Source organism: Camelina sativa, chromosome 20 (assembly GCF_000633955.1).
Source record: "Camelina sativa cultivar DH55 chromosome 20, Cs, whole genome shotgun sequence".
In the NCBI taxonomy this organism is placed as follows: Eukaryota; Viridiplantae; Streptophyta; class Magnoliopsida; order Brassicales; family Brassicaceae; genus Camelina; species Camelina sativa.
In genome coordinates, this window is record NC_025704.1 from 4281498 (window position 1) to 4299974 (window position 18477).

At 36.1% G+C, this 18477-nt stretch overlaps 6 protein-coding genes across 8 annotated transcripts in view; 2 read left to right on the forward strand and 4 right to left on the reverse strand.

Moving 5' to 3' along the window:
* On the reverse strand, positions 723 to 4232 carry LOC104769233 (probable LRR receptor-like serine/threonine-protein kinase At5g10290). The gene is made up of 11 exons (XM_010493392.2): positions 3860 to 4232; positions 3524 to 3642; positions 3257 to 3389; positions 3093 to 3164; positions 2861 to 3004; positions 2685 to 2756; positions 2533 to 2598; positions 2383 to 2453; positions 2145 to 2285; positions 1311 to 2047; positions 723 to 1222 (listed from the first exon to the last, which is right to left on the reverse strand). Exons 2-11 carry the CDS (start codon positions 3606 to 3608, stop codon positions 908 to 910), a joined length of 1836 nt encoding a protein of 611 aa, XP_010491694.1. The 5' UTR covers positions 3609 to 3642; positions 3860 to 4232; the 3' UTR covers positions 723 to 907.
* Positions 9377 to 10606, forward strand: LOC104769234 (alpha-hydroxynitrile lyase-like). Its single transcript, XM_010493393.2, has 3 exons — positions 9377 to 9855; positions 9963 to 10094; positions 10246 to 10606. Exons 1-3 carry the CDS (start codon positions 9493 to 9495, stop codon positions 10519 to 10521), a joined length of 771 nt encoding a protein of 256 aa, XP_010491695.1. The 5' UTR covers positions 9377 to 9492; the 3' UTR covers positions 10522 to 10606.
* On the reverse strand, positions 11222 to 12175 carry LOC104769235 (EPIDERMAL PATTERNING FACTOR-like protein 1). Its single transcript, XM_010493395.2, has 2 exons — positions 11779 to 12175; positions 11222 to 11684 (listed from the first exon to the last, which is right to left on the reverse strand). Exons 1-2 carry the CDS (start codon positions 11911 to 11913, stop codon positions 11427 to 11429), a joined length of 393 nt encoding a protein of 130 aa, XP_010491697.1. The 5' UTR covers positions 11914 to 12175; the 3' UTR covers positions 11222 to 11426.
* Positions 13750 to 16658, reverse strand: LOC104769236. 3 transcript variants are annotated; one of them, XM_010493396.2, is made up of 13 exons: positions 16420 to 16658; positions 16251 to 16316; positions 16074 to 16152; positions 15796 to 15929; positions 15424 to 15525; positions 15174 to 15313; positions 14994 to 15075; positions 14812 to 14904; positions 14652 to 14716; positions 14546 to 14558; positions 14389 to 14469; positions 14196 to 14304; positions 13750 to 14110 (listed from the first exon to the last, which is right to left on the reverse strand). In XM_010493396.2, the coding sequence occupies exons 1-13, from the start codon at positions 16555 to 16557 to the stop codon at positions 14019 to 14021; spliced, it is 1194 nt and encodes a 397-aa protein (XP_010491698.1). In that variant the 5' UTR covers positions 16558 to 16658; the 3' UTR covers positions 13750 to 14018. The 3 variants fall into 3 exon arrangements, with proteins under 3 accessions (XP_010491698.1, XP_019097269.1, XP_019097268.1); XM_019241724.1 differs by having other exon boundaries at positions 14005 to 14110; positions 16074 to 16145; positions 16420 to 16508; XM_019241723.1 differs by having other exon boundaries at positions 14005 to 14110; positions 16074 to 16175; positions 16420 to 16508.
* LOC104772189 (F-box protein At5g10340-like) lies at positions 16685 to 17876 on the forward strand. The gene is made up of 2 exons (XM_010496831.1): positions 16685 to 16690; positions 16737 to 17876. Exons 1-2 carry the CDS (start codon positions 16685 to 16687, stop codon positions 17874 to 17876), a joined length of 1146 nt encoding a protein of 381 aa, XP_010495133.1.
* LOC104772190 overlaps positions 18306 to 18477 on the reverse strand; it is a 4583-nt gene continuing 4411 nt past the window's right edge. The window contains exon 12 of the mRNA XM_010496832.2: positions 18306 to 18337. Within this exon, the coding sequence (XP_010495134.1) occupies positions 18306 to 18337 (32 nt within the window). The remainder of the gene's footprint in view (positions 18338 to 18477) is intronic.

The window sequence follows — 18477 nt, forward strand, 5'->3', positions numbered from 1 at the left end:
ATCCAAAAAAAAATTTAAAAACAATCACATAAATTATATTTTATATAAAAAATACAATATAAATAAAATGAATTTCAACTCGTGCTAGTGCACGGGTCTTAATCTAATATATGTTATTAATTATCTGGTTATTCATATTCAATGTACTATTCTTGGACATTTTTAATTATCTAACTCAATTTAGGAATGACTAAAACATGTTTATTTTTTACTCTATGTTATGTATATAACTCAATTTGTTAGAAACTAAAATAACAAATTGTTTTTATACACAAATATAAGCTTTTATGTTAGAATACAAATATGTATATATTTTGTGTGAATAAATATATTTTAAAAGATGTTGGTCTGTGGAGATCACGTTTAAGAGATGTTTCCTTACTTTTACAAAGCGAAAAGCAAATAATGTAGCAAATGTTTTAGCAAAGCATGGATGTACAAACAATGTTTATTATGTTAACTCTGTTCAAAAGCCGTTTTGGTTATTGGAAGCTTTATGTAATGACGTTTGTTAATATTAATAAATTGATCTTTGAGGAAAAAAAAATATATATATTTAAAAAAATTATAAATAAGAGTTGGCAACAAAACCAAAATTGGGACAACTTCGGATAGATAAATAGGCCCAAAAGATCCATTAATAGGCCCATATAAAAGACAACTATGTAATAAGGCCTGACAATATAAAGACGACAAAAAAGGTTTCTTGCGGTCAACGAAAAAGTCAACAAAAACATCAAATGTTCTTTTTCATTCACAGGAGGATTTTATTCTAAGTTCAAAGATACATCGTGAAACAACAAAACAAGATTTATACACTTGATCTTACTCTTACTTCACTGAAGAACAAAAGAAAAAAATGTGAAGTTGGCAACTTTACAAGTAAAATCAAGATTTTGAGGTTTAGTCATCGTCCACCTGATAACTCAATGGCATCTTGGTTATGCATAGAGTCTTCACCCCAATCAAATCTCCTCTGCAACCGCTCGAACTCATGACGTCTCGTCACTTCCACGTTTTGCCACTCTTCCCATCTCTCCGCTAGCCCTTCTCCTTCTAACATCCTTACAACTTCCGACATCACTGGTCGGTCTTCAGGTGAACCTTGTGTACAAAGCAAAGCCACTTGTATCATCATCTCTACTTCTTCTTTTATATACTCCCCATCCAAATTCTTATCTACAATTGCTCCCAATCTCTTCTCTCTTTCCAGTTTCTTCACCTGTCCAATACAAAAAACACCAAAAAGATTATGGTATATAAAGCTTGAGAGAAGCTGTTTTAATGTGGGATTATTCGATCATACATACGTGGTCAAGTAACAAGACATCATCTTCTTCCTCCAAACGAGAAAAGTCAATTGCGCGTTGTCCTGTAACGAGCTCAAGAAGCATAATTCCATACCCGAAAACATCCGTTCTCTCTGATGATTTCCCTGTGGATAGATATTCTGGTGCAATGTGACCCATCGTTCCTCGAACTTGAGTTGTCACATTAGTCCTTCTAACATCTACTAACTTGGCTAAACCGAAATCACCAACCACTGCTTCAAAATCTTCATCTAGTAACACGTTTGCTGCTTTCACATCACGATGTATGATCTTCGGATTGCAATGTTCGTGAAGATACTCAAAACCACGCGCTGCTCCTAAGGCAATCCGTTTCCTCGTCTCCCAATCCAGAACCGGGTCGCCAGCTTTAAGCTCTCTGAGACGATGTGCAAGACTTAGGTTCTGCATGAAGGGATAAACCAAAAGGCGTTCTGTTTGAGTGGTGCAGAAACCTATAAGACGCAGTAGATTCCTATGAACAGCTACACTTATCATCTCCACTTCTCTCTGGAATGCAGCATCTCCACCAGGACTTTCAAAATCCGTTAACCTCTTCACAGCAACTTTGGTGTTATCCGGAAGCACTCCTTTGTAAACTTTCCCAAACCCTCCTTGTCCGAGCACATTCTTTTCGCTGAAGTTATCTGTTGCCAATTGGAGCTCTCTCCATGCAAATCTTTTTAACTGCCCAAATGCAATTCTCCTGTCCACTTCACCTGAAACAATAGTAAAGTTTGAAGATTATAAACTCTTTCTTCCACAAATGTGCATATCAATGCATAAGAAAGGTTTCCCTGTACGTATATTACAGACCTGCAACATCCACAAACACATCACGTCTATATCCTTTATGCCTATCCTTGCAGAACAGAAACAACAAGATTCCAAAGAGAATAACTGTAACTCCGGCAACAACTCCAGCAATAATGCCAGTTTTTGGCTTGCTTGAACCACCTATCACCATAGATTAAATGTTTCAAGCAGATCTAGAATTCTCACACACTTTTGAATCAGTTGAAAACTAAGAAACTGCGGTAAGTAATGTAGTTACCTGAATGGGCAACCTCAGATACACAAGGGTGAGGTTGACGACCACCACAATTCAAGTTGTTTGACGTGAAACTATAGGCGATTAGAACCAGATCAGATTACAGCTAAAGAAATGAAAATTTCAGATTTAACCTGAAGTAGTCAAACATACTTGTATTTTGGGATCTCAAATAGACGTTGAGGAATCTGGCCAGTGAGACTATTGGAATCAAGAAGCCTACAAACGTAGTTTCAAACACTAGAATTAGGACGAAAATACTTCCAACAAAAGATGATAAGCATACAAGGAGAAAAGTAACATACAGATTTAACAGGTTTGGAAGACCCGTGAGTGACTCCGGAATAATCCCATTCAGTTTGTTTCTACTCAAGGTCCTGTTTAGCCCATACACGGTGAACAAAAACATGAGTGATCCTTATCTATGTATGTTTTAAAACATGTCCAAGATTTAACAGCGTTAGGAGGCAGAACTACTTACAAGAACTGAAGTTTCTTGAGATTACCAATAGTGGAAGGTATACGACCAGTTAGCTGATTGTCCTCCAAATCCAAACTGGTCAAGCTAGTCAGATTTCCAAAGTCTTCTGGTATTTCACCCGTAATCCCATTTCCCTTTAAAGTACTATATACAAAAACAACGACGAAAAAATAAGTTCTACATCTTCTAGGAGATATCATACAAAAAGAGAGGTTAAATCTAGGACACTTACAGAGTCTTGAGATTTTCTAGCACTCCTAATCTTGAAGACAAGGTTCCAGAGAAATTCATGTCTGACAACGTACTGCAAACCACAAATGCCATGAATATAAATCATCTCCCACACTCACTTGGAAACCAACATTAACTAAATTCAGAGTCATCATTAAAACTTACATAGAAGTAACCAAGTTTTTGTCATCACAAATAACTTGGGACCAAGTGCAAGGATTAACTTGATTCTGGTTCCAGTCACTTAGCTGATTTGGCAATGCACGTAACGAGATCCTCAACGCAAACAGTGCATCCCCTGAAACAGAAAAGCAAAGAATCAGAGAGTTAATCTCATAAATGTATAAAGGAACCTGACAAGCTCAGAAATCTACCCAAGAAAGGCTAAGAAATGAGAGAACAGAGGAGTTAGTAAGTAAGAAAAGGCATCACCTTGAGCATCTGAAGACACAAACGAGCATAAGCAGGCAAAAACCAACAGAGTAAAAGCCAAAGCCATCTTATGCAAGCTGAACATCTCATCTCATCTCATTAAACTGAGCTGGTTCCATCTACAAGACACACATTTAATAACATTAGACCAAACAAAAAAAAAAAACTTTTTTTCTTACTTAAACTGGATCTGACACATAACAGAGAGAAGCTGTGAATCAAAAATATTCTAAATTCAACCAAAATTAGCTGAAAAAAATAAGTCTTTCCGGTATTCATATTAGGTATAAGGATAAAAAAAAAAAAGTCCACTATTTGAAAAGGTTGAGACTTTACATAGAAAAAAAGAGTCAAACGGATTCTTGGTTATAACATGCTCAATTCCCCCAGAACATGATCAGTGACCAATCTTGTCAAACTTCATAAGAAATCGAAGAAGAGAACCTCGTACCCAAAGAAGTAAATCCCAAAAAAAAAAGGAAACAATTCTGGCTGCTGGAAAGATTCAGTCCAGGGGAATAGAAACACCAAAGAGAGAACAAAACAGAGAAAAGGAAGAAAAAAAAGAGAAAGTGAAAAGCTTGTCTCTTCGATTTTATTCTTCTGTAGACTTTGTTTTTGCGTTTGGCAAATCGCAATTATCACTCTCGCTAATGGCCTTTGTTGTCTGGAAAGAAAAAAAAAAAAATTTCCATGTTTTGGTCCACGGAACTGCTTTTTTGCGTGCAACTTGTAATTATAAATTAGTTTAATTGAACTTTGATAATGATGTTTTCGAGTGTCATTATTTAAAACGATGTGCTAATTAATTACAACTTTTTTTGTTACGAAGATTTATTTTAGCTAATGTGAATAAACACCACTCACCAACACCAAACCTAATAATAATAAGATAAGAGGCAACGACCAACGTCAAGTCTTCTCTAATATTAATTTTGTCTTAATTGTGTTGTGTTTGTGAGGGATATATAATAAGGGATGGTCTTTTCATAAGATTTTTTAATTTATGATTTTACATTCGCGGACTAATGAAAAGAAAGGTCATCGAATCATACAAAAATAAGGGAAAGCTCAATGAATTAGTAAAGCACTACATACCTAGGTTGCATGGAAACGGAAATGGATACACGGAAGCGAAATATTTTGGAAACGAGAAACGATTTTTTTCTAAAATTTAGAAATGGAAACGTTTTGGAAACATGTATATATATATCTGGATATATATATATATATATAATAAAATACCAAACACTAAAACCTATATCAAAAGGAATATTTGAAACAACACAAATTCAAAACATAAATACTAAATAGTTGACTTAAAACACTAATAATATTATATATTATATTTATTATGAATATATATTTTAAATTATTTTATTTATTAAGTTTCCAAGCTAAAAAAGAGTTTCCATCGTGTTTTTAAACAAAAAATTTTAGGAATCGTGCTTCTGCAAGTTTCCGTTTTTGAAACATTTCGGAAACGGAAAACATACCTCAGAAAGAGTTTCCATGCAACATAGCTATATACTATATATAATGAGGAGACAAAATTAAAAGACGCACTAATCACTTTGTTAGACAACGAGAAATCTTTGTATTTTAGTGTGACAATTTGTCGTTTTGCAGCCACTGATTCGATCTTGGTCAGTTTCCTGCCATTTCATGTGGTCTATCTTATTAGTGGATCACACTATCTTTATGGTTTCATTACTTTATTATATTTGTTTTAGTTGTTTGTTCGTTAGCTTTAAAGCTTATTATCTTTTATGTTATAGTTTGACCCGGATGTTCTGCACTTGTTCAAGTAATATACCGTAGATTTATTTCTTCCAATATAAGTTAGTTGGGTGTATCATGGTTCTTTTAGAAGGGAATACCAAAAACTTTGTAATTTAATTTAATGGAATTTTTGTTGAACAAAAATTCACTTTGTTAGATGGTCCATGGGCTAGTTACAGTTTTGGTTAGGCTCAAAGGTGGAACCATGACGCAAAACGCAGCCGCGGTGGTTTTAAGAGACTAGTTTATGTAGCACGCCAGAATAAGCATTCAACGGTGATTTATCTCTCACCACAACAACATTAATCGCCGATACTGACAGGCGACAGCCAAATTTTACATGTGTTAGTCCATTATTAGAATGGACCAGTATTTTATTCATATACAATATATTTAAAATGTTCTAAAACGTGATGTATTTTAGTTGTATAAAATTACCTTATTTATAAAGTCCGAAGGTTGTCAAATCTATTAAACACATGATGTAGCAAATAAGAGTAGCAGCCGTACGTGTGAAGTTTGGATAAGAAGAAGTGAATCATGTGCGATAGTGAGCTGGTGGAAATGGGAAAGCAATGTCAACGTAACGGCAAACGAATAATGTTAATTAACAGTGTTTGTTAGTTTAGTATAAGAGCACTTGTTAGCTCACATTTCTCATTATGCAAAATCTGATTGTTGTTTTCTATTCTGGGTTTGGTGATCTTTGTTCCTCATCGTTGTTGCTGGAGATTCTCTCTTTGAGACACTTGTAGATGAGATGATGATTCTGCGTTTCCAGTGAACGTTGTTTCATTTTGTTATTCCGCTGCTTATTAATAAATACTCTGTTTCGTTCTCTGTTCTTATTTGAGTTCTCATTTTACGTCATCAATGGTATCAGAGCCAATCGTGTCCTCGGATTCAGTGGCGGAGATCAAAGTTCCGTCTTCAAATCGCAAGATGAAGATCCGTCGGAGCTTATCGATGGAAGAGATTGAAGAGAGATGGTCGAAGGGGTTGTGTGTGTTCTGCGCAGAGCCAGAAACCTCAGATCACCACTTGAAACACAAGAACTTAGGGATTCTCATGGTTGATGGTGATGATGACAAATTCCCTGAAGATAAAATTGAATTCAAATCTGAAGCCGGTGAAACAGATTCGTTGAATCATGGAGAATTGATCGAGCATGGGGAATTGATAAGTGGTGATAAAGATCAAACGCCTAATGATAAAGAATTGGTTGAAACTGAAGTTGCAACAGAATTGACTGAAGTTGAGGATCCACTAGTACAAGACGAAGACAAGGCAAAGGCTATTTCGACAATTGTGAAGGAAGAATTGATTTCTCAAATCCAGGTACCTATCTCTAAAATGGAACATGGCCTTCGATTCTACAGCAGCTCTTTAAGTGGTGGTGAGGATTTGTTATTCGCATATGCAATGGTGGGAATAGAACAACTTCAATCCGGTTTTGAATGTGTAAAAGGCAAAAACAATGCATACCATGTGTTTGGGAAAATGCTTCTTAGAAAATGCAGATTACAAGAAAGGAGGAAACTGAGTTTGTCTATCAAGTCCTGGAAGTTTAAGTACAAAGAAATGAAGCTGCTGCGACTTCTACCCCAACATGAACACTATAATCTTAGGGGAGGAATGATCATTAAGCAACTTCATGAGACGAGTTACTTGTATTCTGGTTTTAATCAAGAGGCATGTATTGGGTTAGAAATGTGTGGGTGGGACTATAAGACGCGAGTAAGCCCATATTATACCCGCCTGAAGAATATGTGTCAACTGGCTGAGTTACAAGGAATCAAGTTACAAGCGTTCAATGTGAGAGTTCATAGGTTGCTACTTGGTTATCTTGGTTTCAAAGTGCAATTGTTTTCATCTTTCAAGAACAGATATGTTTGGGAATCGACGCATGCTCTATATCAGGTCATGAGGTCTGGATTTTTAACTTTTAGATGCTACACTTGGCAATCTCATCGTGATGGTACTATGAAGTTGAATACCAGTAAAGGTGGTCAGGATGGTAGCAATCCGGTAAACCAAGATAAGCAAGCAAGTGAGAAGATGCTCTCAGAACCTTCAGTAGGGAATAACCTACATGAGAATTTGGCTAATGCAATGTCATTAGTAGAGTTTTTGTATCTGATAACCCCTAGGTACAGAACTGCCCCTACTACAGATTGTTTCCAGCTCTCTCCGGAAACAAAGAAGCTTCAGAACGAGATAGTAAGAGCACTTTCGTTACTCTATAAAGCCATCTTTCATGAGTTACAAGTTGTGAGTAAGCTGGTTATACAAGTGAGGACTTCTAACGGGCTTCTTCTCTACTTATATTCTACACAAGAGGATATGAAAGTGTACTTTTCTGTGTGGCATTGTTGGAGAATGAAGTTCAAGTTGTGCTTGAGTTATCTCATTGTTCTGCTGCAAAGGAAAGTGTCGAACAAAGGCTGCTTTGATTGTTTTCAAGCATTGGTTCTAGTGAGAGTAATTGAACTGAAGAGGGAGATGCAGATTGTTGTTAGAGAAAGGTCAACATCAACTGCAGTTATGGAAATTAGAGTGGAAGAGATTATTGGATCCCATGTGATGATGGTTTTTGTTTTCAAACAAACAAGAATCTCATACTTTCAATGTGTTGCGCTCCACTTATTTGATCCAAAACTTCTCCGGTTACAGAGTAAGACGAGACACAAGAAATGTCATAAACCATGGATGTTCAAATACAAATTTGATGAAGAGGATCAAGGGAATCTTCATTACTATGCAAGTGGGCGTAGACAATGGATTTTGATGTTAACAATATCTCTAGGCTTTGCTGCTTATTGGACGGGGCCGATTAATTGTGTACAAGTTCACTTTAGCGATTACCAGAACCACGAGATGGATAGGACAGGTGTGTTCATGCAGACCATTAATGCAGTGTTCCATTTGCAAAGATACCCAGAGATATCTACCAAGGGAGATGAGCTAGTATCTGCTGTAATTTTCAGTTGGCTGGGTGCAAAATTGCAGGTTATTTTAGAGGAAGCACGCCTGCAAAGAGGGTGTAGTAGCTTCATCAGTTTTAGTGTTCAAACTGAAGCAATGAGGAGGGGAACGGCGTTTGAGTTTGCAAGGTTGCTGAGTCAAACACAATTGTCACGACTGTGGGGCAGAATGTCGAAGAGACAGAGTTTACAAGACCTACAACAGTTTACACTTGAAGAACGAATTCTTGTGGAGAATACATTATTAGTCAAGGGGGTAGGTACATGCCTAGTGGAACTGCAACAAATGGCAATGGTTTTGAATACTCATATGCTTTTTGGAGGTGCAAGTAACCGAGTGTGGCATCATTGCAAGGCTCGATCTTCACAGGATTTTGACAGTCAAGTTTGGGATCCTGGAGGTTCATTTACAAAAATCTTTGATTCAAATAGAAGTTACAATGGAGTTGTTAGTTGCAGGTCAAGCTCCATGGACAGTTCTACATCTGAACCTTGTGGTCAAGGTTCTCTAAGGAGGAGAGCTTTGATGTAGCAAATGAGAGTAGCAGCCGTACGTGTGAAGTTTGGATAAGAAGAAGTGAATCACGTGTGATGGTGAGCTGGTGGAAATGGGAAAGCGATGTCAACGTAACGGCAAACGAATAATGTTAATTAACAGTGTTTGTTAGCTTAGTATAAGAGCACTTGTTAGCTCACATTTCTCATTATGCAAAATCTGATTGTTGTTTTCTGTTCTAGGTTTGGTGATCTTTGTTCCTCATCGTTGTTGCTGGAGATTCTCTCTTTGAAACTCTTGTAGATGAGATGATGATTCTGCGTTTCCAGTGAACGTTGTTTCATTTTGTTATTCCGCTGCTTATTAATAAATACTCTGTTTCGTTCTCCGTTCTTATTTGAGTTCTCATTTTACGTCATCAATACACAACTGACGATATATTTAGTCGAGCCGAAGGAAACTCGAAGTATGATTGTATGAACAAATACGACCTCTCTTTCTATTTCAATGAGCTCGACATGTGTCTTTGTCACAACATAATACGTAACTTGATAAAAGGACTCGACATATATCATTGTCATAACATACGTAACGCATATGAACTTTATCCAACAATATATAAAAACGTCATATAAACTATTCTCAAATCAAGCAAGAACTCACAACTAACCAACACACCAAAAAAAAAAACGTCGATCGAGAGACTTATGGAGAGAAAACATCACTTCGTGTTAGTTCACAACGCTTTTCACGGAGCATGGATCTGGTACAAGCTCAAGCCTCTCCTTGAGTCCGCCGGCCACCGTGTCACTGCTATTGAACTCTCCGCCTCCGGGATCGACCCACGACCAATCCAGGCCGTCGACACCTTCGAAGAATACTCCAAACCTTTGATCGAAACCCTCAAATCTCTTCCAGAGAACGAACAGGTGATTCTGGTTGGTTCCAGCTTCGGAGGCATCAACATTGCTCTCGCCGCCGACATATATCCGGCAAAAATTAAGGTTCTTGTGTTCCTCAACGCCTTCTTGCCCGACACAACCCACTCCCCCTCTCACGTTCTAGATAAGGTTTACAATAAAATAACAAATTGTTCTTTTGTGATATATACTAGTAATTTTTATAATTCAATACCGTACCATGCAAATAATTCTTCGCTTGGTTGATCATAATAAAGTATATGGAGCTGCCTGGAGGTTTGGAAGATTGTGAGTTTTCTTATCATCAAACAAGGAATGGGACAATGAGTTTAATGAAGATGGGACCAAAATTCATGAAGACTCGTCTTTACCAAAACTGTCCTATTGAGGTACGATTCCGACTAATCTCACAACTTGTTACGCCAAAACAACAAAATCTATATCCAAACTCAATTTGGTCCCAGATCTAGCTAGAGATACTATGTTCTAAGAGTTGTTATTCTAGTGAGATGATTTATTTAATCAATTGTTAATGTGAAGGATTACGAGCTGGCAAAAATGTTGCATAGACAAGGGTCATTTTTCCAAGAGGATCTACCAAAGAAAGAAAAGTTTAGCGAGGATGGTTATGGTTCGGTGAAACGAGTTTACGTAATGAGTAGTGAAGACAAAGCCATTCCTTGCGATTTCATGCGTTGGATGATTGATAATTTCAACGTCTCCAAAGTCTACGAGATCGACGGTGGAGATCACATGCTGATGCTCTCCAAACCTCAACAACTCTTAAACACTCTCTCTGCTATTGCCGCCGATTAAATAATGTAATCAACTAATCATAATAAACTAAAAAGTCCGATTAAAATAAAAACTCACTGTTGGCTACATTAATAAAATAAAATATTTCAATAAAACAAACCACTTCAAGTTTAAAGTTATTGTGAAGATTAAAATAGGTATTTTTATTTCATTATTAACAGTACAGACAAAAAAATACACATATATAGTTGTTTTGTTAATCGATAACTACAGTATTATTTTGAAACTATAAAACAAAGAAGCAAACTTAAAAAAGTAATGTAAATAATTGTACGAAGTTAAGCTTTACTCAGATAAAGGGTCTACAGAGGATTCACGAGAAGGAGACTTAAACAGTGACGTGTAGGGCAGTGAAGCAGGTGAGACAAAATTGATTAATCAATTTTGACAGTGTATTGTTCCATTCAAATCAAATCTAAATTCAGTACTTTCCAAAATTTAACTCTGAAGTCTAATAAATTATAACTTATAATTACATTTTGAAGCCTAATAAAATAGTTCTGTACTGTCAGTAATAATTTAAAAAAAAAAAAAAAAAAAGAACAAGATAAAGCTGTAAAAAAGCTGATGAAGTAAATTGTGAACATGCAAACGTTAAGGAATCAAAAGAAAGATTAATTCAATGTTGAAAGAAATGAATGACGCAAGTAAAGTAGTTACAGGCAGCTAGTAGTAATATTTGTCTCTCCAAAAATGAAAATTTTCAAAATAATCATAGAACTTTTGATTATTTACAAATTGAGCCGTACATTTACAAAGAATCCAAAGAACACACACACCTCTGCTTCCCAAAAAAAAAAAATCCAAAATCAATTATAGAAACTTCTTTTTTAGAAAGAACAAAAAGAGAAAGTAAACAGAGTAAGGGGTGAGGGGAGATCACAAACCAGAGAGATGAATTTTTTTTAAGGATTATAAAAGTGGCCATTGCAATGACATTTCCATCCCATAGGCTTGTAATTAGAGTACTGATCAAGAACGGTGGTTAGAGACGAAGGAGGAGGTCGTACGAATCCACCGGAAAACGGGTTAACTCGTGTGAACCGGGATCGAGTAGGGAGAGTGGGAACTTGAACAGCCATGCAAGGATGGCAGTTGTTGCATCTGTTGTGACAGCTCGGTGGTGTAGATCCTAATCTTGCTTTATCTTCAATCAAAGCTACCTGAAAATATATATCAAAAAACTTTAGATCAAATCAAATGAGAAACATGATATGAATTGGGGAATTGAGTTGAGAGAAAGATAGGTTTGATTACTTGAGGAGAATCCGGAGGTTGGACTGGTTGAAGAAAGGATGAGACTTGTGGAGTGATGAGAAGGAGAAGAAGAAGAAGGAAGGAAGGTTTGTAAATAGCAAACATTTTTTTTAATTTGAATTCAAGAATTACCATACAGGAGGAAACTTCATGTGGGTCTATTGAAATTTCAAGACTTTGTTTTTGTTTTTAAAATAAAAACAGAGAGAGATGAAGTAGAAGGGAAGAGTTTGGGATCAGAAGTGAAATGAGTGAGTTAAGGGGAGAGAGAGAGAGAGATAAGGGGAGAGAAGGAGGAGGGTAAAATAGTAATAGGAAAAAGGAGAGTGAAAGGAACAAGACAGAGTGGGAGAGACAGAATAGGAGGATACATATCAGAGAGGAGAGGACTCAGAAAGAGTAGCCTTCTTTCTATGTGTCACTTCAAATCTTTCTTCTCTTTTCTCTTCATTTATTCTTTTTTTTTTTCTCATTTCTTTTTGTTTTTGGGATACCTTCTTTGCATTGTTCATTATAGTTTTCTAACCAGTTCTTTTTTAGATGATACAAAAACATGCACTATTTTGTATGTTGGATTTTGTTAATGTTGGTTATAAGAACTAAGAGACATTATCGCCTTGCAACATGCCAACATGCTTGATAATACCAAAGATGTTTGGAGTTATATATATGCTTCTTTTTTGGTATACACTTAAATGCTTCATGGTTCCAAACCTCATTACTAAAGCTAGCTTTCCCAATAATCCAAATGTTTGAGTGGAATGTTCAATGGTTATAAAAAAAAAAGAGAGTTTAATGACATATTTATTTCACAGGTAAGTATCTAGTTTACTGACACATCAAATTGGGGTTTCCTTTTAACATGAGAAAATAGTAAACGAATAGGGAAAATGGGGTTTCCTTTTATCATCAGAAAATAGTAAAACGAATAGGGAAATTACTGAGTAGTAATAGTAGTAAACATCACAAGTTTGACTGAGGTTTGATTATTGAACAAAATGAGAAAAAGAGGTAAAGATTTTACCAAGAGCAATAAATGAAGAAGTAGAAGGATGCCACATTTTTGACTGCATTCAATTAAATAAGTTGAACAAATCTTACTATGTAAATAAATGTGAGAGAGCATCTGTGCCCTTTCTTGGAGTATTATATAATCCATGTCTCTTTCTGCTGCTGTTTTCCAACAATTTTTTTTTCGCAGTATCGTTTTCTCCTTCTTTTAATACATTTTACTATTCGTATATCTAGTACTTTATGTGACATTTTTATCATTTTTAGAAATATATTAGTTCTTCTGAAAGTAATGATTCTTTTATACTTCTTTTTTGGTTTGAATAAAAAAAGTACAGTACAAGTAACCACTAGAATGATTACTTTTTTTTTACAAATTAGCTGAGTGTGTTTGAATAGACACGATAATTGAAAGGAGTAGTACAATTTTGGAATGGTCCATGGACCATTAGATGAATCATTAAACACTGGAGAATTTTGGTTACAATTTATTGCCATCATCGACTTTTTGGTATTACCCTCTTGAAAATATAAAGTGTAATAAACGAGTAAATTTAAACAAGTGAAAATAAAAATATAAAAGAAACCACAAAAAGCTTATTTTATCAGAGAAAAAACAGAGAATATTTTTTAAACCCGTGAAATTTGGACATATCCTTTTTTTTGTTTTGTAAAAAGAATTAAAATATCAATCAAATCAATATATATAAATAAAGAAGAGCTTGGAAAATAAACAATACACGAAAGGAAGGCTGTGAAACTAACGTTCCGTGGAACCGCGTGATTCGATCAGTGACTATCCTTTTCCACGTTACCTGATTTGTCGCATTTCATTTATTTTTCTTATAACATTTATTATTTCAGAAAATAAATTGAAGTTATAAAAAAAAAAAAATCTTCAGAAAGAGAAGACTTTCACACTTTCGACAACGAGACCGCCGGAGAAATACAAAAAAGAAAAAACTGAAAATGTTTTTATTACATGATCCAATAATAAAAGAGTCAAGGGGTTTTGTCTCCTTTTGATACTTTCGGTCACAACTCGTCTACCCTATTTGTACTTTAGACGGTTCAGATGTAGTCAGAAAAGATCCTACGGTCTAATAATGTTTTCGTCACTTATTCCTTGTCTCGGTCAAGGATACAATTAAAAAAATTCCTCGGTTTACTCCGGTATACAACCTTAACTTAAATCCCGGTTTTATTACAACTGTCTTTTTTTTTTGGCTTCACCGTTGAGCAGCAGCTCGGTATGCTTCTTCGTCGGAGATAACCGCCGGTATGTTCCATGTTCCCAGCGAATGACCAGATGTTTTCCCACCTGATCAAAACTCCTTTTTTGATTAAAGTCTAAACAAGAACCATAACAACGAATTTGAAAAGATATTGTAACTAAGTTTTGGTACCTTCTTTAGTAGCTTCTTCACATCTTCTTTGGTACTTTGAAGACAAATGTGGATCCAAGGATTTCATTATCTCTTCATACTTCTCTTCAGCTTCAGATATCCGCTTCGCCTGTGAGAACAAACCAATGAGTTTTCGATACATTTTTTCAGAGAGAAACGTTTAATGATTGCAGTATCTAACGTTTCTTTTTACCAGTTCAGTGGGGGCATTTGATGAGCCAAACATTCCCACAAACATACGTAATACATTGAAATTGTTCTCAAGCACATCGTCCTACAAGAAAACCAGATCGAGTCTGATCAGTAGAGATCGTGATGACGTTAGGGAGTTCTTACAAGGGTTTCCTAACCTCGTAATCGAACCTGCAAAAGTAAAAGTTGAAAACCACTCAGATTCTGAAAGATTTCAAGCTTTGTGTTTGTGGAATAAATAGAGAGGTTATAAAAGAAGCATACAGATCATCTGCTACTTCCACCAGGAATTCTGAAATTGACAAGAAGTCCATATGCAACTCATTCAGCTTTTCCAAACAAAGAAGAGAAGACATATGTTATATACATTTCCAATCTACGTATATGCATCAGATACTGGAAGTGGATTACATAAATGTATTACCTCTTCTCCTCTCAGCTTATATAGCAGAAGATTCAACACCCGGTAATCAAAAGACTTCAAATGAATTGCTCTCATCACATCTTCTAGACAAATCTATAAATAAACAGATGAAACAATGAGCAAATGTATTGCAAAAGAACAAACATCACATTTGTTTGACAACAATAAACTGAAGCAGACACCTTGTCTTTGTTTGAAAGAGCATGACAAAGCTTTCTTTCTAACCCCCAATATTCTTCACCTAACTTGAACTCTTGTTGTATTCTAATTCATGCAACAAATTAACAAATGATTAGTGTATATGTTTATCTTTTCCTAATAAATCAGTAAGAAGAAAAGGAGAAGTTATAGCAAGGAAATACCTTTGTGTCAAAAGACCCTCACGTTCAAGCACATCTTCAAGAGGCTTCAGTGGATCAGCTTCAAACAAAACTCGTGATTCAGCATTCCATCCATCAATTGAAGCTGATTCACTCACTATCTTCTCATTAAGAGCATCAATCTGCAGAAACAAAGATCTGAATTTCTTAGATTCAGCTTACAGTGTCATTGTTGCAGTTGCACGTTAACTTAACAAAGAAAACAACAGAAGTGAACAAATCATATCATTACCTGATATATGTAACTCTCTGTGAATGAAAGCACGGGTAAATATCTGAATATTGACTGTGGTTCATTAATATCCAACCGATGGAACATGAAATAAGACCTGGACTGCAACAGGACATGTGACAGTTAACACAACAAAATTCAGAAATCATGAGACAGAACACTTGCATAATTCACAAAACAAGTTCATTCTTCCTTGATCTTCCTAATTCGTATGTCTACACAACCTGATCCTGTTATCTTTGATTAGCTAACTCAACCAGTCAAGACAGAGAATAGCAATGCATTGACAATGTCACATGACAGAGATGTTGATCTGATACAACCTGACTCACGTGACCTTGACATTGACTCAAGTGACTTGAAAAAACTTACGAAATCCTCAAGTGTAGAGTTTGCTCGTTTCATTGCATCTAGCCCAACCATTGCTACAACATCTTGGTGTTTCTCTGATGTGCAAGGATGAACATTGTCCATGACACTCCTCTTCACATTACTCTTTTGGGACTCTGCTGCATCGAAATACAATAATCACCCAAAGTTCACATTAAGAAAACCACAATATTAGAGCGATTTGACATGTCTTTGGGACATGAGTATCTCAACTAAAACGAAAGATAATAACTACAAAAAGGGGGATTAAGTACTAGAACCTGAGCTTGTTTTAACTGGTTCAGCTTCATCGTCAAGCTCAAGTGACTTGGATATCTCTTCTAGGAAAGGTCCTGAGATCTAAACGTAATGAAAGCAACACACTTTGAAAGTGGTGGTATAATCTTAGGGTTCATAGAAAAAAAAAAAGCAAGAAAAAAAATTGTAACTTTACTTACTTTAGGTAGGAATTCAGAGACTAGAGCCAGTTTCGAATCTATATCGAGATCGTCGCATGGTTGTACCTTGAAAGAAGAATGAAAACATTAAAGATTCTTTTCACGGAGGAGAAATCTCAATCTCAAGAGTGTAAAAACTCGAAAAGACTTGGCCTTTTATATCGTTTACCAGGAAAAGGACGAGATTGGAGAGGAAGCGAGAAGAAGAAGCTGAATCGGACGAAGAAGAAGAAGAAGAAAGCAAACCGTGAGAAGTAATGGCTGATACAACACTCTGAGACTTCTCCAATCGCTTTAGCTCTTCCATAAAAAAAAAAATTAGACTTTTACAAAATCAATTCGGACTTTAATTACAAATCCTTGTTTTGTAACAATTCAAATTAAAAAATAAAAATCTAATTTTTTTTTTTGGTCTTTCCCGGTTCCTAGTTGGAATGGGAGTAACATAAACCAAATCATATATATATTATTGACTTCAGAGTTCAGACAGAGACAGAGACAACAAGTATGGAAGAGTTGTTGATACCACACGATGTGATAGAGCATAATCATATTATGAAGAGGCTTGATGTTAAAACCCTCAAGTCTGTATCGAAGCACTGGAGATCAACAACCCCCTCTTTCCAAGAAAGACACCATCGTGGCCAATCAAGAGATCCACTTGTGCTTTTTGTGTCCTTATCTGATCCTTCTGTTCGCCACCCGGATCCAAGCTTTGAAGCTATGAGAACGTTGGTGGTGCAGTCATCACTTTCTGTTCAGATCCCTACTCCTTGGGAGGACAAGTCATACGACGTTTGCAGTACTAGTTGTGATGGTCTGATCTGCCTCTACCACTTCTATGAACTACCCAGTATCGTCGTCAATCCCACCACTCGCTGGCATCGAACTATCCCTAGATGCAACTATCAACTAGTCGCTGCCGAGAACGAAGAGAGAGACGAGTGGGTTGAAGTACCATACCCTTCTCCTGGATTTGGTAAAGACAAAATAAGTGGCACATACAAGCATGTTTGGTTGTATAACTCCGCTGAGTTAGGCCTTAACGACGAGGCTACTACTTGTGAAGTTTTTGATTTCGGCGCCACAAACGCGTGGAGGTACCTTGCCCCTGCGTCCCCTCATCTGATTTTTCACTCCCAAGCTCCTGTTTACGTAGATGGGTCTCTTCATTGGTTCACTGCCTCCTCGCAAGAGGGCGAAACCATGGTTTTGTCTTTGGATCTTCACACCGAAACTTTCCAAGTCGTGACTAAAGCTCCCTTTCTCCATGTCTCTAATGAATTCAAGATCGTCATGTGCAACCTCAAGGGTCGTTTGTGCGTATCCGAGGAAAAATGGCCCAACCAAGTCATTTGGTCGTTGGATGATTCAGACCACAAGACATGGAAGAAAGTATATTCCATAGATCTCACTATCACTTCGTCCCTCTTTCCGCGGCACATGAAGGCACTCGCACCTCTAGCTGTTTTGGACGAGGACAAGTTATTGTTCTATGATCGTGAAACTAGGGTTGCATTGGTAACACATGATCCCAAAACCAAATCTTATGAATTTGCTTACACATCTAAACTCGGGGCATACGGCGGTGTTTGTTATTTCCCGAGTTTAGTCTCTATTTTGTAAACTTGGTTTTTTTCTTCTTTTTTTCGACATTTTTTTTTGTAAACTCGATTATTTGCCTCAAACTATCTAGTTTCTAAAAAATTATTTGCTCCCTTGGTTCCAAAAAAGCCCAAGCTGCTGGCTCTTGTCAGTAATTAAGATTTATACTTAGAAGTTAGAAATGTATGTTGANAAAAAAAAAAAAAAAAACATTGTATGTGTATCTGTTAATAATGAAACAAAAATACCTACTGTAAAACCTTCCAATACTACCCGGTTTTACAGTAAGTACATGGTCAAGGATACAATTAAAAAATTCCCCGGTTTACTCCGGTATACAACCTTAAACTTAAATCCCGGTTTTATTAAAGGAAATCAGAACAGTTTACTTGCTTGGATAGTCTGAAATCTGAATACTTCGTATATAGAATCAAAAGAGAATTCAAGCTTTTATAGAAGCCTTACAATAATTGAAAGAGAAACTGCATGAATGAAAAAACGGAAACAGACTCTAACAGAGTTTACTTATTCAAATCTTAAAAACTCGCTTGACTTATTCATCTTCAGACTTTGTCAAACCCAACATTTATTACAACTGTCTTTTTTTTTTTTTTTTTATTTT